We start from the raw sequence: 15,524 nt of genomic DNA on the forward strand, positions 1-15,524 counted from the left end.
AGGCATTTAACAGCTATGATTTAGGTATTAAACAATTGGTGAATGAGATGTAAACATATATTGATCTTTTATTATTTGAAATTGTAGCAAGTATTTGAATATGTTTAAATAATCTTTTGTTTTCCTTTCCGATTTTTAAACTGCTATATAATTATATCTACTCTTTTAAGGTTATATTTTCTTTTAAAATAAAAGTATTCTTTAATAATGTTGGCAAGGAAATATTGACTGACACTGATGCTTGCATTTATATCTTTTTTCCTGACCCTACGTTTTGCTAATTAAATTCCCTGTTTTTACAATAACCTTTATTCTTGGCTTTCTGAATATTCTTGTTGATAAGTGGTATGTCTGTTCTTTTGAGATAGTGAAACACCTCATAGGAAGCGTTCATCTGGGTAATTAAATAAATTATTATAAATTCACTGATTTCATTCTTTTCTAATAGTGTTTTACAAAAGAATTGGAAACCATAGTCCTGAACTGTCCCTAAGTAGCATAAGCTTTAAATAGCACTCATAATCCTTATTGAGTCTTCTTAGTGTAGCAGGGTTACTATCATGCTTCTTTCTTACGTTTTGAATGGTGTAAATTTTAGTCATTTGTCATTCAGAAGTGGCTTTGCAAATACAAAATATCAAGTTTTTTTTTAGTGTTAAGTATTTTTGCTTTTAAAATGAATTTCATTTCTGTATTTGTTTCTGTCTCCTTGTTTGCATTTTTTAAGACAACAAGCTTGCTTGTACATATTGTTTGCTGACCTTCACGCCACAAGTCCACTTAGCTTTACAGAATAATCATGTGACATTGATGAACAATAGAAAACATGGCTTTTTAAGTTTGGTACTTAATTATTTAGGCAGTTAGGGCAAAATTCTCGGTTTATCTTGTCAACGAAATATTCAAAGTCATCTTGGATGGATTTGTTTTCATAGAAAAGTAAATAGTTTGCTTTTTCTAATTCTTGAAATAGAGAAAATCATATTCATAGGAATGATTCCATCATCTCCTTAAAACAACCAGTTGTGATAAAAAGCTCTGTAAAATATCTGCTTTTATCAACTAAGAAGTAGAATGGAATTAAGTACTTCAAAGTAGTGAGCTTTTGTTGTGTATTTACAGTAAAAGTAGAAAGTACATCTAATATCTCCTGATAGACTTCATTATTGTATTGAAGAAATTATTTTAGATGCATTTGCTTTTATCTGACATCATTAGAGAAGGAAAGATTTGTTCTAAATTAGTGATATTTAAAGAAAGCTTCTTCTTACTGCTTTGAGCATAACCCTTTTTTAATTTTCCTGAAAAAAATCTTTTTTCTTTTAGTCACTTCTGCCTTAATAAATATGTCAGTATAGCCTTTTTATTTATGATTAGCTTTAACATGAATGTGACACCCCTGCTCCTGTACCCATAGTGATGCCATGATGCAATGTGTTTTGTTTTATTTAGTTCATATCTGATTATTGATCTCTTGATATCAGCTGTTACTTCTAGATATGCTTATTTTACTAATCCCTAGAACAGCACCTCAAATTTGTTGTAAATAGTCTATGAGCAAAGAAAGCATCTATAGGCATCTACAGACTGTACACTTTCGTGCATAGTTTTTGGTATATTTTGACCTCTCAGATTTTTTTCTTGGTGCTTGGCTGTATTCAATATAGTTAATGTAGCAATTCTGTATGTATTTTGTAGATACTTACAAAATTTTTATTTGTAGATTTGTGTATATAATTTCATTTTAATAAGACCAAAGCAACATAAAATTTGCTTTATTATATCACAGCATTAATGAACCAGGTATATTAAAAAGATAATGCCTTATCAGTGATGATAGTACTTGCATTTTGTGAACAAATTAGAGGTTAAGGGCAGAAGGCTAATTTATTCAGGGATGATATTTCATTGCATTACCAGGAGAAAGTAAACCTATGTACTAAAGATTATCTAATGTAAAATTTACTGTAGATGAGAAACTGAAGTCCCTGGGATTTAAAGAATTTCACCATGGTTATATAATTACTTGATGTCGGAAGAGTTATTATATGCACTCGAATTACTGAGTCTGTGACTACTTCCAAAATGAAAAGATTAGAAGAAAGATATGACAGATTTTTTTCTACCAAGTTGAATGTCATTAATTTTTTGTTTTGGGGTTGAGTTATAACTAGGAAATTCTTTTTTATTTGCCTTGATGGTTAAGAGCATTTCTGTAAAGCATTAGTATGTTTCTTTCTTTTCATATGAAGAGAATATTATAAAACTCTCGCTTCAGTCTTCAGTACTTTATCACTTTAATGTCTTTTCCCTGTGAGAGAAACTGAACCATTGGGAGTTAGGTATTGTGCCTACTGTCATAAAGCTAGTACATGGTGGCGCCAGGGTTGACAGATAGTCTGACTCCCTAGTTTATTCTCAAATATCCTTCTGCCTTCATTATAAGCAGTTATTTTTCTGTATTGCAATTTTTGTTTGAATACCTGGCTTCTCTCTAGACAATAACCTGTTTAAAAGAAAGGAATGATAGGGAACAATGTTTTTTCATGTTTTTTATCCCAAAATGCAGTGTGTTACATAATAGGTAGGTACCCATCTATTTTATTTTTTTATGTGTGTGTGTGTGTGTGTGTGTATATATATATATATATATATATATACACACACTCACCTATTTTGTTTTTGTTTTGTGTGCGTGTGTGTGTGTGTGTGTGTATATATATATATATATATATATATATATATATATATTTTTTTTTTTTTTTTTTTTTTTAAGATGGAGTCTCGTTCTTGTCTCCCAGGCTGGAGTGCAGTAGTGTGATCTCAGCTCACTGCAACCTCTGCCTCTGGGTTCAAGGGATTCACCGGCCTCTGCCTCCCAAGTAGCTGAGACTACAAGCATGTACCACTACGCCCAGCTAATTTTTGTATTTTTAGTAGGGACAGGGTTTCACCATGTTAGCCAGGCTGGTCTCGAATTCCTGGCCTCAAGTGATCTGCCTGTTTCAGCTTCCCAAAGTGTTTGGATTATAGGCATGAGCCATCATGCCCGGCCTAATATTTATATTTATAAGAGATGTTTCTTAGTTGATTGAAAGGATTGCAATCTGTCAATCTAAATACTCATTATTCTGAACATCTGCTTTTTTGTTTCTGGTTTTGTTTTGAGACAAGTCTCACTCTATTGCCCAGGCTGGAGTACAGTGGCGCAATCTTGGTTTGGTGCAATCTCCGCCTAGTGGCTTCAAGCAATCCTTTCACCTCAGCCTCCCAAGTAGCTGGGATTACAAGCCTGCACTACCATACCCAGCTAATTTTTGTATTTTTAATAGAGACAGAGTTTCACCATGTTGGCCAGGCTGGTCTGGAACTCCTGACCTCAAAGTGATCTGCCCCTTTCAGCCTCCCTAAGTGCTGAGATTATAGGTGTGAGCTACGGTGCCTGGCCTAAATATGTGCTATTGTTTTATGTTCTTTAACCTCAGAAAATGTGGAAGTCAGTCTGAATGTATGTCACAGAGTGAAAATGGAGGTAGACGACCTAGTTTCTAATCCTCTCTTAGCTACTTAATGACCATTTGGAGGGAATTTGGCTTCAATAAAATACCCCAAAGATACTCTTATTACTTTATGTAAGTTAAGAGACAGAGTATTTTCGAGAAAGGCTATTAAGAAAGTAGTGAAAATTGGCTGGGCGCAGTGGCTCACACCTGTAATCCCAGCACTTTGGGAGGCTGAGGAGGGTGAATTACCTGAGGTTGGGAGTTCAAGACCAGCCTGGCCACATGGTGAAACCCTATCTCTACTAAAAATACAAAAATTATCCGGGCTTGGTGTCATGCACCTGTAATCCCAGCTACCCAGGAGGCTGACGCACAAGAATCGCTTCAACCCGGTAGGTAGAGGCTGCAGTGAGCCGAGATCATGCCACTGGACTCCAGCAGCCTGGGCGACAGAGCGAGACTCCATCTCAAGAAAACAAACAGAAATTAAACTAGAAGCCTCCAAATTCAAGTAGATATCAAGTTCTGCCAAACATTAAATGAAGAAATAATTCCAATCTTGCACAACTGCTTTCAGAGAATAGATGTGGAGAGTGGGAAGAAAACTAGTATTAGTATAACTTTGATATGAAATTCAATTGAAAGAGACTGTCCTATAATTTTTCTAATCAGTAATGAATGTAGATTACAAAACTCCTTAATGATAGTAGCAAAATCTTTTTATAAAGAGAATAATGCATTATTAATAAATTAGATGAAAATCTAAGAAAGCAGGATTGACAACATTAGAAATTAATGTGATTCACTACACTAACAGATTAAAAGCAGAAAAAATAATATGGTTATTTTAATAGATGTGGGAAAAGTTTTCATGAAATCCAAATTTCGTTTTGGTAACTCTCAGAAAACTAGAAGGAGTGAACTTCCTTAAATATCTGTATCAGTACCTGTTCTAGCTGGACACAGTGGCTCATAACTGTAATCCCAGCACTTTTGGAGGTCAAGGTGGGAAGATTGCTTGAGCCCAGGAGTTCAAGACCAGCGTGGGCAACATAGTGAGACCAGACTGGGCAACATAGTGAGACCATGTCTCAGCCAAGCCTAGCGACATGTGCCTCTTGTCTCAGCTATTCAGGAGGCTGAGATTGAATGATCGCCTGGGCATGGGAGGTGGAGGCTGCAGTGAACTGAGGTCACACCACTGAGCCCCAACCTAGACAACAGAGCAAGACCTGTCTCAAAAAAAAAAAAAAAAAAAACCCTTTCTCAAATATCTATATTAGTATCTGTACCAATATTAATATCTGTATCCAAGTATATGTAAATATATATAAGTAAAAATATACCCAAAAATCTACATTAAACATTATACTTTAATGGTTAAATATTGACAGTTTTGAGATTAGAAACAAGACAAGAATGCCTGCATTTACCATTTCTAGGCAGTATTGTACTTTCAGTGCTAGATGAATAGAACAGAATAGGGTGTGTAGAAACAAACCTACATGTATATGAACATTTGACACATATGGATAAAAGAGAGTCTTTTCAATAATTGGTGGCAAGTCAGTTGGTATCTAAATTAAAAGAAAGTGAAATTGTACCTGTATATCACACTATACTCAAATGTCAATTCCAGGTGGATTGTTGATGTAGATGCAAACAATATAACTATATTATTGGAAAATATTTTTATGATTACTGCAGATTTAGGGAAGAATTTCTTAAGACCCCAAAGCACTAACCTATAAAGATTGCTAAGTTTGCTAAAAATGAAAATTAAAAGCTCTTCACCAAAGGAAACCATGTAGCCTATAAAAAGCCACAGAATAAGGAGATGTTTGCAACAAATACATTTGGAAAAGGACTAGTATCTAGAATATATCAGGAATTCTCACATAATAAGAAAAGGCAGATGAGTTTTTTTTTTTTTTTTTTAGTATACAAAAGATCTGAAGACATTCTTCACAAAGACGAAATGAGCCAATTAACATGAGAAAGTTTTCAACACCGTTAATAATCAGGGACATGCAAACTAAAACTTCACTGACAGACTCAATAAACTGGAAGAATAGGGAAAGGGTGTGTTTTTAAATTATTTTTATTGAGGTATAACTTACATGTAATTAAATGCGCAGCTTTGAATTTTTAGTAACGTATAGACAATGTGTAATCACTTCCCAGATCAGAAGGCTGTCTCACACCCCTCTAAGTCAGTGTTTCCTCAAGGAAGGTAATCTGCTGTTCCAACCTCTAATGCCATAGATTAAGTTTGTAAATAGAATCAAGTGGTATGTACTTGTTTTAAATAGGGAGAGTTGGCTTTCACTCAGTATTTGTTGTTCCTTTTTTGTTGCTGTCTTAATATTCCATTGTGTGGCCATACTATAATATATTTATTAATTTTACTCTTCATAGCCATTTGAAGTGGTTCCAGATTTTGGCTATTGTGAATAACGCTTACGTGGACATTCTTTTTTTTTTTTTTTGAGACAGAGTTTCACTCTTGTTACCCAGGCTGGAGTGCAATGGCGCGATCTCGGCTCACCGCAACCTCCGCCTCCTGGGTTCAGGCAGTTCTCCTGCCTCAGCCTCCGGCGTAGCTGGGATTACAGGCACGCGCCACCATGCCCAGCTAATGTTTTGTATTTTTAGTAGAGATGGGGTTTCACTAAGTTGACCAGGATGGTCTTGATCTCTTGACCTCGTGATCCACCCACCTCGGCCTCCCAAAGTGCTGGGATTACAGGCGTGAGCCACCGCGCCCAGCATGAACATTCTTATACCTCTCTTTCGATGGATGTACACACTCATTTCTATTGGGTTTGTCTAGGATTAGAATTCCTTTGTGTTAGAGTATATGTACATTTGACTTTAATAGTTACTGTCAAATACTTTTCCAAAGTTGTTATGCCATTTTGTGTTCCTACCAGTAGTGAACAGTTTTAGTTGCTCCATGTTTTCACCTGTAATTGGATAGTGTTAGTCCTTTTAATTTTAGCCATTCTAATAGGGATGTAGGTTTCTATCTTATTGTAGGAGTGGGGAGGATAGTTGGAAGAGAATTTACTACCCCAAATCATTAACTAATTTCATTCAGAATTTCATGTTGAATTTGTAAAGGTTTTATTTTTATTTTTAGTATTGGGATTTAGTGATCTTTTTTCTTACCAAAGAGGGGGGAAAAATCCATTTTTTATATTATATAAAATTTTCAGTAGAATATCTGGATTAAGAAAATAGAACAGATTTTTTTTAGCTGTTGTATTAACAAACCAAATATAGAATCAATGATATTATCCTTGATATGCTAGAAGTGATTTTAAAATACTTCAGGCACTGGTACTACTTTATTTATTTGTTTATTTATTTGTTTATTTGAGACAGAGTCTTGTTTTGTCACCGAGGCTGGAGTGCAGTGGTGCAATGTCAGCTCACTCTAACCTCTGCCACCCAGGTACAAGCAATTCTTCTGCCTCAGCCTCCTGAGTAGCTGGTACTATAGGCATGCACCACCACGCCTGGCTAATTTTTGTATTTTTTAGTAGAGATGGGGTTTCACCATGTTGGGCAGGCTGGTCTTGAACTTCTGACTTCGTGATCCACCTGCCTCAGCCTCCCAAAGTGCTGGGATTATAGGCATGAGCCACCACATTCAGCCACTTGATTTTTTTAAAGTGCTGCTTTTTGAATAATTGTACATATGTTTTTAAATATAGGCTTTAATTGGACTCTGAACAAATAATTATAGGGAAGAGTTAATAGTACCTGTCCTAAAAAAATAGAAAAACCTCATTAAAATTGAAATGTATACTGCTTCTTTTATGCCTGCCGCACAAGTCTTAATATTGAGGTTTCTCTAATTGTACCTTTGTAATTGTAATTTGTTACTTGGTTTTGGCATAGTGCTGTATTAAAGTGTTATATGATTTCAGGAGTATATTCATGTTTGTCCACTACACTTGTGCATTTTAGGTTCATGCTTTTAGAATAACAATAGATAATGATGATAATAAGGGTGAACATTAATTGAATGTATGCTTTGTGCAAAAACACTATGCTAAGTGCTTTATATGTATCCTCATCTAATTCTTAAAATAAGCACATTATAAGATTTAAAAAAGTCAATCCGGATTTATTCCCCAGTCTTTTATCACCTAGTCCAAAATTGTTTTCCATTTTGACCAAAGGTATGAAAAGTATGTTGAGTTAGAATTTATTGCTAGAAACCAGCTCACTAGAATAAAAGCTCTATGAGGGCTGAATTTATGTGAAGTTCATCAGGAACAAAGAAAAGAGATCTATTTCATGATGTTGGTGGGTTCAGGGAAATACTTTATTGTTTCTAAGCCTTAATTCTAAAGGGTTATACTATATATGACCCTTTAGAGGTCTTTAATAGTTTAAAACTATATGTACAGGCTTCCTGCACTGATTTATATCAAATATAATCTATACTTGAAATTGAATGACTTGTTATACATACTCAAAAGTAGTAATTCTGAGATACTGACTTTTTTTTAAGGTTTTGAAAGAGGGAAGGAAGATATTTCTCAAAACAAAGATGATTCTTCACTTTCTATGTCAAAGAGCAAGGTAAGCATATATAAGCAAATACATGATCATGACATTTCCTTAATATTTGAGATGGGGGAACTAACACTGAAATCCTGTGAAGCTTTTATGGGATGTTTTTATGTTGATATATCTAAACCATGTAGTGCGTATTAAAAAACTGAAGTTCCATTGGGGCCGACATAAATATTGTTGGTTACTTAGCAATACAGCCAATTGTTAACCACTTTTCCTGACACAGTAATACTGTTTCTAGTATCTCAACTGTAGCAGCACTCTCAAACTTCAGTATGAGAATTGCATTCAGATATATTCTCAGGATTTATGTCTTACAAAAAAGTCTTAAGTGTTTTGAGTTCATTTAGGTGACAATCAAAATACATATATTTACCAGTTAAAAGCCAAATCTTTGCAGTAATAATTACTTACGATTGAAAGACATTTTCTTAGAATAAGTCATAGTTTATGAATCACTATTTCTCAAACTGGGGTACTTAGACACATACTTGAGCATTTTTTCTTTAAGAGTACATATTCAGATTTGAGAAACACTATATGATGCAGTAACCAGTTTCCCTATGGGTCAGTAGTTCACTAGATTTTCTATAGTTTGTGAAGGGATTCGACCTTTGGCTGTTTGTTCTGGTAAGATTTTTGTGGCAGGGGGATCTTTTATGTTTATGAAGTCAAACTTCAATGACTGTAAGACAACCTGTTTCTAAAGACTGTGAATTCTCTGCTATTCTCAGCAATAGGGCTGGCTCTTTCAACCTACATTTTTTGTTTCTGTTCTTGAGAGTGGTTGAGAGGATTGCACAGTATGTTTTTATGTATGATTTTACACAAATATTATTCCCACTTTTCATGTATACATTACATAATAGTAGTTTAAAGGTTAAAGGATAGTAGTTTAAAAGTACTTTATATTTATATGAGAAATGCCTGGATCACCAATGGGAAAATATTTCTTTTCCCATTGCAAGGTTCATGGCTGAGATCCCCAAAACAAAATAAAGATTAACAAGGGAAAACCATATACATTTATTTAGTATAACTTCTGTGTGACAGGAGCTTTCAGAAATGAAGACCCAAAAGAACAGGGAAATATGTGTATTTTATGCTTTGGTTTGATGAAGAGCAGAGAGTCACAGAAGTATGATTGGACAAGGGTTGGAGAGTATTATATGATGCTAATACACTGAGGGGAATTTAGCAAGGTGTGTTTGTTCAGATTCTTCTTAGTATCTCTGTGTCTTTGGATTCTTTCTTCTAGGGACAGGTAGAGCACCTGCTTCAAGGGGAGGTCAGAGAATTATATTGTGGCCTGCATCAGAGCAGAAAGGGAGAAAGTCAGAGAGTGTCCTTTCTGCTTTTCAAGTTTTCTCAGTTTCTTTCAGCTTAAAAGAGTCAGTATGCCCCTGTATTTTAGGATAGTCAGTTTTGAGACCTGTCAGTCATTTTACATGGTCTGTATAATTAAAGAAAGTAGGAAATAATTTATCTTAGGTCTGCCACAGCTAGAAATGCAGTGACATTTATAGAGTTTTTTCTTTAAAAAGACCTATTTTCAAGAAATTAATACCAGAATTGGTGAATATATAGTATAATGATAGTCCTACTAAAAAGCCTGAACACCTAAATACAAAGACTTACATACCACAGCTACTTATTTGCCATCTATACGTACCCTTTAAGAAGGGAGGTCTGAAAAGGAACTTTGCATACGTTAAATGAAGTTGCGTGCCTTAATGGGGGAAAATGTGTGCAGGCACACACACACACACGTTTTACAACTATGCTTTGGGTACAGTAGCATCTAGTTATATGTGGATCTTTAAATCAAAATAAAATTAGAAATTTAGCTCCTCAGTTACACTAGCCATGCCTCACATGCTCAATAACCACATATGGCTAGTGGCTGCCAGACTGGACAGCTCAGATGTAAAATATCTGTCATTTAGAAAGTTCTGGGCAGCACTGCTTTAAAGTGAAAAGTCAGTTTGAACCTTGACTCCTATTACCGATAAGTTTTTAGCTACTAGTTACGATGATATTAATAGCTACTTTTTTTTAAGAGATGAGGGTCTCACTATGTTGTCCAGACTGGATTCGAACTCCTGGGCTCAATCAGTCCTCCCACCTCAGCCTCCTGAGTAGCTGGAACTGCAGGCACATGCCACCATGCCCAGCTTAATAACTGCTTTTTATTGAGAGTTTACGTGGACCATCTTAAAGTTCCTAACAATACTAGGAGACAGGTATTATTGGCTCCATTTTATGAATGAACAAACTGAGGCTCAGACAGATTAATTCCCCAGTACTCAAAATAGTAAGTCTTAGAACTAGAATTCAGAGTGGCTCCAGTTTTCCTTTTTGTGCAAGGGAGGGGATAAGATCTATTCTGATTGTGATGCAGAAAGTACCTGACAAAGTAGCTGGTTAGTAATAGTTAAGAATTTATTTTCTTATGAATAAAGCATTAGAATGAATGAATGGGATTATTACATAACTTTGGTATAAGTACAATTATACTCATAATGTTATTTTCCAAGAGCTGAAATGTACTGATTTTCTCATATTTTCTTATAGATTTAATCTTAGTTTATTCTGTTAGCTTAAGAAGTTTATAGTTGCTACTTTATCTTGAAATATTTTAACATGCAGCTGGGCACAGTGGTTCATGCCTATAACCGCAGCACTTGAGGAGGCCGAAATGGAAAGATTGCTTGAGTTCAGAAGTTTAAGACCAGCCTGGACATGATAAGACCCTGTCTCTACAAAAAATACAAAATTAGCTGGGTGTGGTGCCACATGCCTGTGATCTCGTCTTTCTGGGGGGTCTAAGGCAGGAGATGCTTGAGCCCAGGAGGTTGATGCTGCAAGTCAGCTGTGTTTGTGCCACTGCGCTCTAGCCTGAGAGAAAAAGTAGACCTTGTTTCAAATATATAATACATATATACATATATGTGTACATTTTTGTGCTTATATATATATATATATATATGCATGCAACCAACTCTCTTGTTTTTCAGAACAGTTGTAAAATTTATACATTTATCATTAAACCTGAGATAATTGTGGAATTCTGAAGATTTTTATTCTTACCTGAGTAATTTTGGAAAACAAAATTTATTATTCCTTTTATGATTGAGTTGTATGACTGAGACCACCAAACAATTTTAACTTTTCCCAACTTGATGCAAAAAAATATGAGTACTCTCATTTTGGTCACAGGATTTTAGGTTAAATATTATTTCTTAAAATTCATAATTGAGCCTGATTAGCACAATGAAATACACCTGCCTCATCCTCAAGACATTATTTAAAAATAAAGTTGCTGGGTGAAGTGGCTCACACCTGTAATCTCAGCACTTTAGGAGGCTGAGGTGGGAGGACTGCATGAGCCCAGGAGTTCGAGACCAGCCTGGGCAACCTAGTGAGACCTCGACTCCACAAATCAAAAAATTTGCCAGACATAGTGGCATACTCCTGTGGTCCCAGCTACTCAGGAAGCTGAGATGGGAGGGTCACTTGAGCCCAGGAGTTGGAGGCTACAGTGAGCTCTGATCACACCACTGCATTCCAGACTGGGTGACAGAGTGAGACCTGTCTCAAAAAATAAAACAAAACAAAATAAGGCAATTCCTTTTTCTCATGCCTCTTTTCCTAGGCTTTGTCATTGTATGAATGAGTGAACTGGAAAAGTCAGTTAATCAGATTATTCCAAACAAAGTAGCATTTTAAAATAAATTTTTAATTATCCATCTCAACAAAAGGAAATACAGCATAACTAATATATCCAGAGGGATAAAAAGAATTCTGTTAAAAGGATAAAGGGTTTTTGAGCTCACATCTCTTACGTTGATTTTTCAACCACCTATCTACTTGCCTTGTAGGTTTGCTAAGTCATCTATTACTTGCTTTAAAATATAGATTTACCTGGAGATTTAACCTTTATAAACCAAAATGTCTGATGTGATCACAGTAACTTATCATTAGCCTTGTTATAAGCATTATGATAATAAGGTCTATCTTTGTTGTCTTCATCCTTGTTATCTTCTTTATCCCTGTTATAAGGATAATGATAATGACTACTCCTTATATCTGTAGTATTTTGTAATTTTCAAAGCAAGTTGCGAAGTATTTTCATAAATAAATACCCTATTATCTGAATTTCTAAAGGTCAGATTTTTGATAGCACCTGCAATCTGAAATATACCTGAAACAATATATACCAAGTACTGAGTTAAACACTTTAATTATGCTACCTCATCTAATCCTCAAAGCAACCCTATTAATTAGTAGTAGTATCTTCATTTTACAGATGAAGAAGCAGACTGACGGAGATTAACTGCTCAAAGTCACAGAGCCTATAAAGGGACAGCAGTTAAAGGAGAAAAGAAAGAAAACAAGAAGGGAAGAAGTAAAAAATATAACATGCTAAGCATTCTAATGCCATTTAACAAAGAGGCAAGCAGTAATATACATTAAACCTGTCTATCTTGATGGTCATCATTAAGAGAGTTTCAATAAAGTTTATGAAGGAAGGGTAACTTAGTTTAGTAAAATATCTCCACCAAAAATCATTTACATTTTTGGCATTTGAAAGGTGTTTTCATTTCAGAAAACCTAGGTAGTAATGTAGGAAACGACTGTAGAACTTGGTCACTCCTTTTTTTGATTTCAGAACTAGACTGCACATTATGGCAGAGATTCCTTGGGGTATGTGAGAGATTCCTTGAGGTCAATTTACCAAGCTCATGTGACACTGTCTGGCCTGCTGCTCTCCTATGTACTGTAATCTTTTAGGAATAACCAAAGCAGATCTTACCGTATGGAATTGTTAGGGAAACAAATTTGACTTTTTAAAAAATAAGGTCTCACTTTGTCACCCAGGCTGGAGTGCAGTGGTGTGATCACTGCTCATTGCAACCCCAAACTCCTAGGCTTGGGTGATTCTTCCACCTTGACCTCTCTGATAGCTGGGACTGCAGGCACATGCCACCATGCCCAGCTAATTTTTGTATTTTTAATGGAGATGGGGTCTCACCATGTTGCCCAGGCTGGTCTTGAACTCATGGCCTCATGCAATTCTCCCATCTCAGCCTCCCAAAGAGCTGGGATTACCAGCATGAGTCACCACACCCGACCACAGATTTCTCCTTGTTCATAAAGATAGAGCTTAACTTTAAGTCTAAAATACCATATGAACAGTTTTAAAAGATAAGAAATTAATATAGTGAGATAACTAAGAACCTGAAGCTGGGAATTAGACTAGGGTAAAAATCCCAGCTCATCTACTTTGTAGCTTTGTGACTTTGGAAAGATATGTAATCTGTTAGTTTTAGTGTCCTCATTAGTGAGAGAGGGATATCACTACTATCTCATACGTTTGCTTTGAGTATATAGATGTTTAACATATACAGTTGATCCTCGAACAACACGGAGGTTGGGGCACTGACCCTCTCCTTCCCTGTGCATTTAAAAATCTGCATATAACTTTTGACTACCTAAAAACTTAACTACTATAATTGTGTGCTGTTGACCAGAAGCCTTACTGATAATATAGTCAATTAACACATATTTTGTATGTTATATGTATTGTATACTGTATTCTTACAATAAAGTAAGCTAGAGGATATGTTATTTAAAAAAACATAAGGAAGAGAAAATATATTTACTATTTATTAAGTGGAAGTGAATCATCGGAAAAGTCTATCTTTGTTATCTTTACATTGAGTAGGCTGAGGAGGAAGAAGTTGGTTTTGCTGTCTCAGGTGGCAGAGGCAGAAGAGGTGGAGGAGGTGGTAGGTGAGGCAAGGGAAGTAGGTGCACTCAGTGTAGCTTCTGGAGAAAGAAAATCTGCGTGTAAGTGGACCCACACAGTTCAAACTGTGTTGTTCAAGAGTTAACTGTACTTCGTAAGTAGTAAACAACCATAAATGTTCATTAACTTTTAAGCTAATACTATTAGTATTTTTTATTCACTAGTTTCTAGAAAGTACAATACTATAAACATTATCCTATTAGGTTGTGGGAAGTAGAATCTCCTAATAATTTTAAACCATCATAATTCCTCTGACAATAGCCATGCCATTTTGTGTTCCCAGGGCCAAGGAGAAGACAGAAACCTGTTTGGCTTGAGGAATGTTATGAAATTGTTTTGGTATAACAATATATGCCATCATCATTGGAGTACTTAATGTGATGTTTCAACTCCACTTCTTAAACTTTAACAAAAGTTTAGGTTGATTTCTGCCTTCCACATTGAGAATTGTTTGCATTTCCCTTCTGGTTCATCCAGTTAATACCATCGCCGTAATAGCCCATATTTCATACCAAGTAGCAGAAGTGTTCTTAAGAGAATGAGCTGCAAGTGCCTATTTTATTTTCATTTTATTAATTCATTAGATATTTACTGAGTTCCTTTTCTTTGGGTGATACACAGTGGGTATCATTGAAAAATAAACATGTTATCTGCTCTCATTAATCTAAAAATTGAGGCAGTTGTATACAAGGGTATGTATCGTTGATCATGTCTAATGATATGCACATCTGGCCACTCAACATTTGAAAGCCACCGTTTGGACCAAATTCTGTATACTTTCTTAGCACTGCCTAGGGGTACTGCTAAGAACTTTAAGTCCCTTCTCCTATGTCTAACAATAGTTAAAAATAAAAATTCTGGACACTAAATATGTTTAATTTTGTTTTTCCAAAATAAGTAGAAACAGCTTTTAAGTTTTGTGCTTTTCTACTCTGGTGAACCTGTGTTCACCAGAGTTGATTGTTAATGATTGTTAGTTTTGAAAATCAACCTTCCTGAGCTTCCTTTTCATGATTTGTAAAATGGAGATAAAACCATCTGTTGTGCCTATTTTTTAAGATTCTTGTGAAGATTAGATAAAACTGAAGTACAAACTGAAAGTCTGGAAAAAGATTTAAGACATCAGTAATTTAGTGAGGAATTCCTACTCACTCGATAGGTAGGAAGTAGTAGATCCTAGAAACATTGGTGTTTACATACTGTACAAATTAGATAGAGTGGCTTAATACTAGTTTGTAATGGTGTTTGTATTTCTTCCTGTTGAAGGAGGAGTAGAAACAGGGCAACATGTGCATCAGCTTGTTAGAATTTGTGTCTTTTTTCTTTTTTTATTTATTTTTTGAGTATTTCAATTGTTAAAAGATAACATTGCTTTGGCTACTTTTGTCTTAAGAATAACTGATTATATATATGTTCTTAGAAATACTCTCAAAATAGAATGTAAAATCTACAAATGATCTTATTTAACTTCACATTGTAGGTTTATATACTGTATTTGTGGTTTTAACACAGATTCATTTTTAAAGGCAAATACTATATAGGGAAAATGGTATTTGAAAATTGACATTTACTTAAATCACAGCAATGAATGAGAAGAATGTCACAAACATAGTTTTAAC

General features: G+C 35.1%; 1 protein-coding gene across 5 annotated transcripts in view; it reads left to right on the forward strand.

Moving 5' to 3' along the window:
- The window catches only part of OSBPL8 (oxysterol binding protein like 8), a 175,187-nt gene that overhangs the window by 105,861 nt on the left and 53,802 nt on the right, over positions 1 to 15,524 (forward strand). For all 5 annotated transcript variants that reach the window (XM_003927818.3, XM_074402531.1, XM_074402533.1 and 2 more), the window contains one exon: positions 8,029 to 8,099. In XM_003927818.3, coding sequence (XP_003927867.1) covers positions 8,029 to 8,099 — 71 coding nt within the window. The remainder of the gene's footprint in view (positions 1 to 8,028; positions 8,100 to 15,524) is intronic.

The sequence above is a fragment of the Saimiri boliviensis genome, chromosome 7, assembly GCF_048565385.1.
Source record: "Saimiri boliviensis isolate mSaiBol1 chromosome 7, mSaiBol1.pri, whole genome shotgun sequence".
NCBI lineage: Eukaryota > Metazoa > Chordata > Mammalia > Primates > Cebidae > Saimiri > Saimiri boliviensis.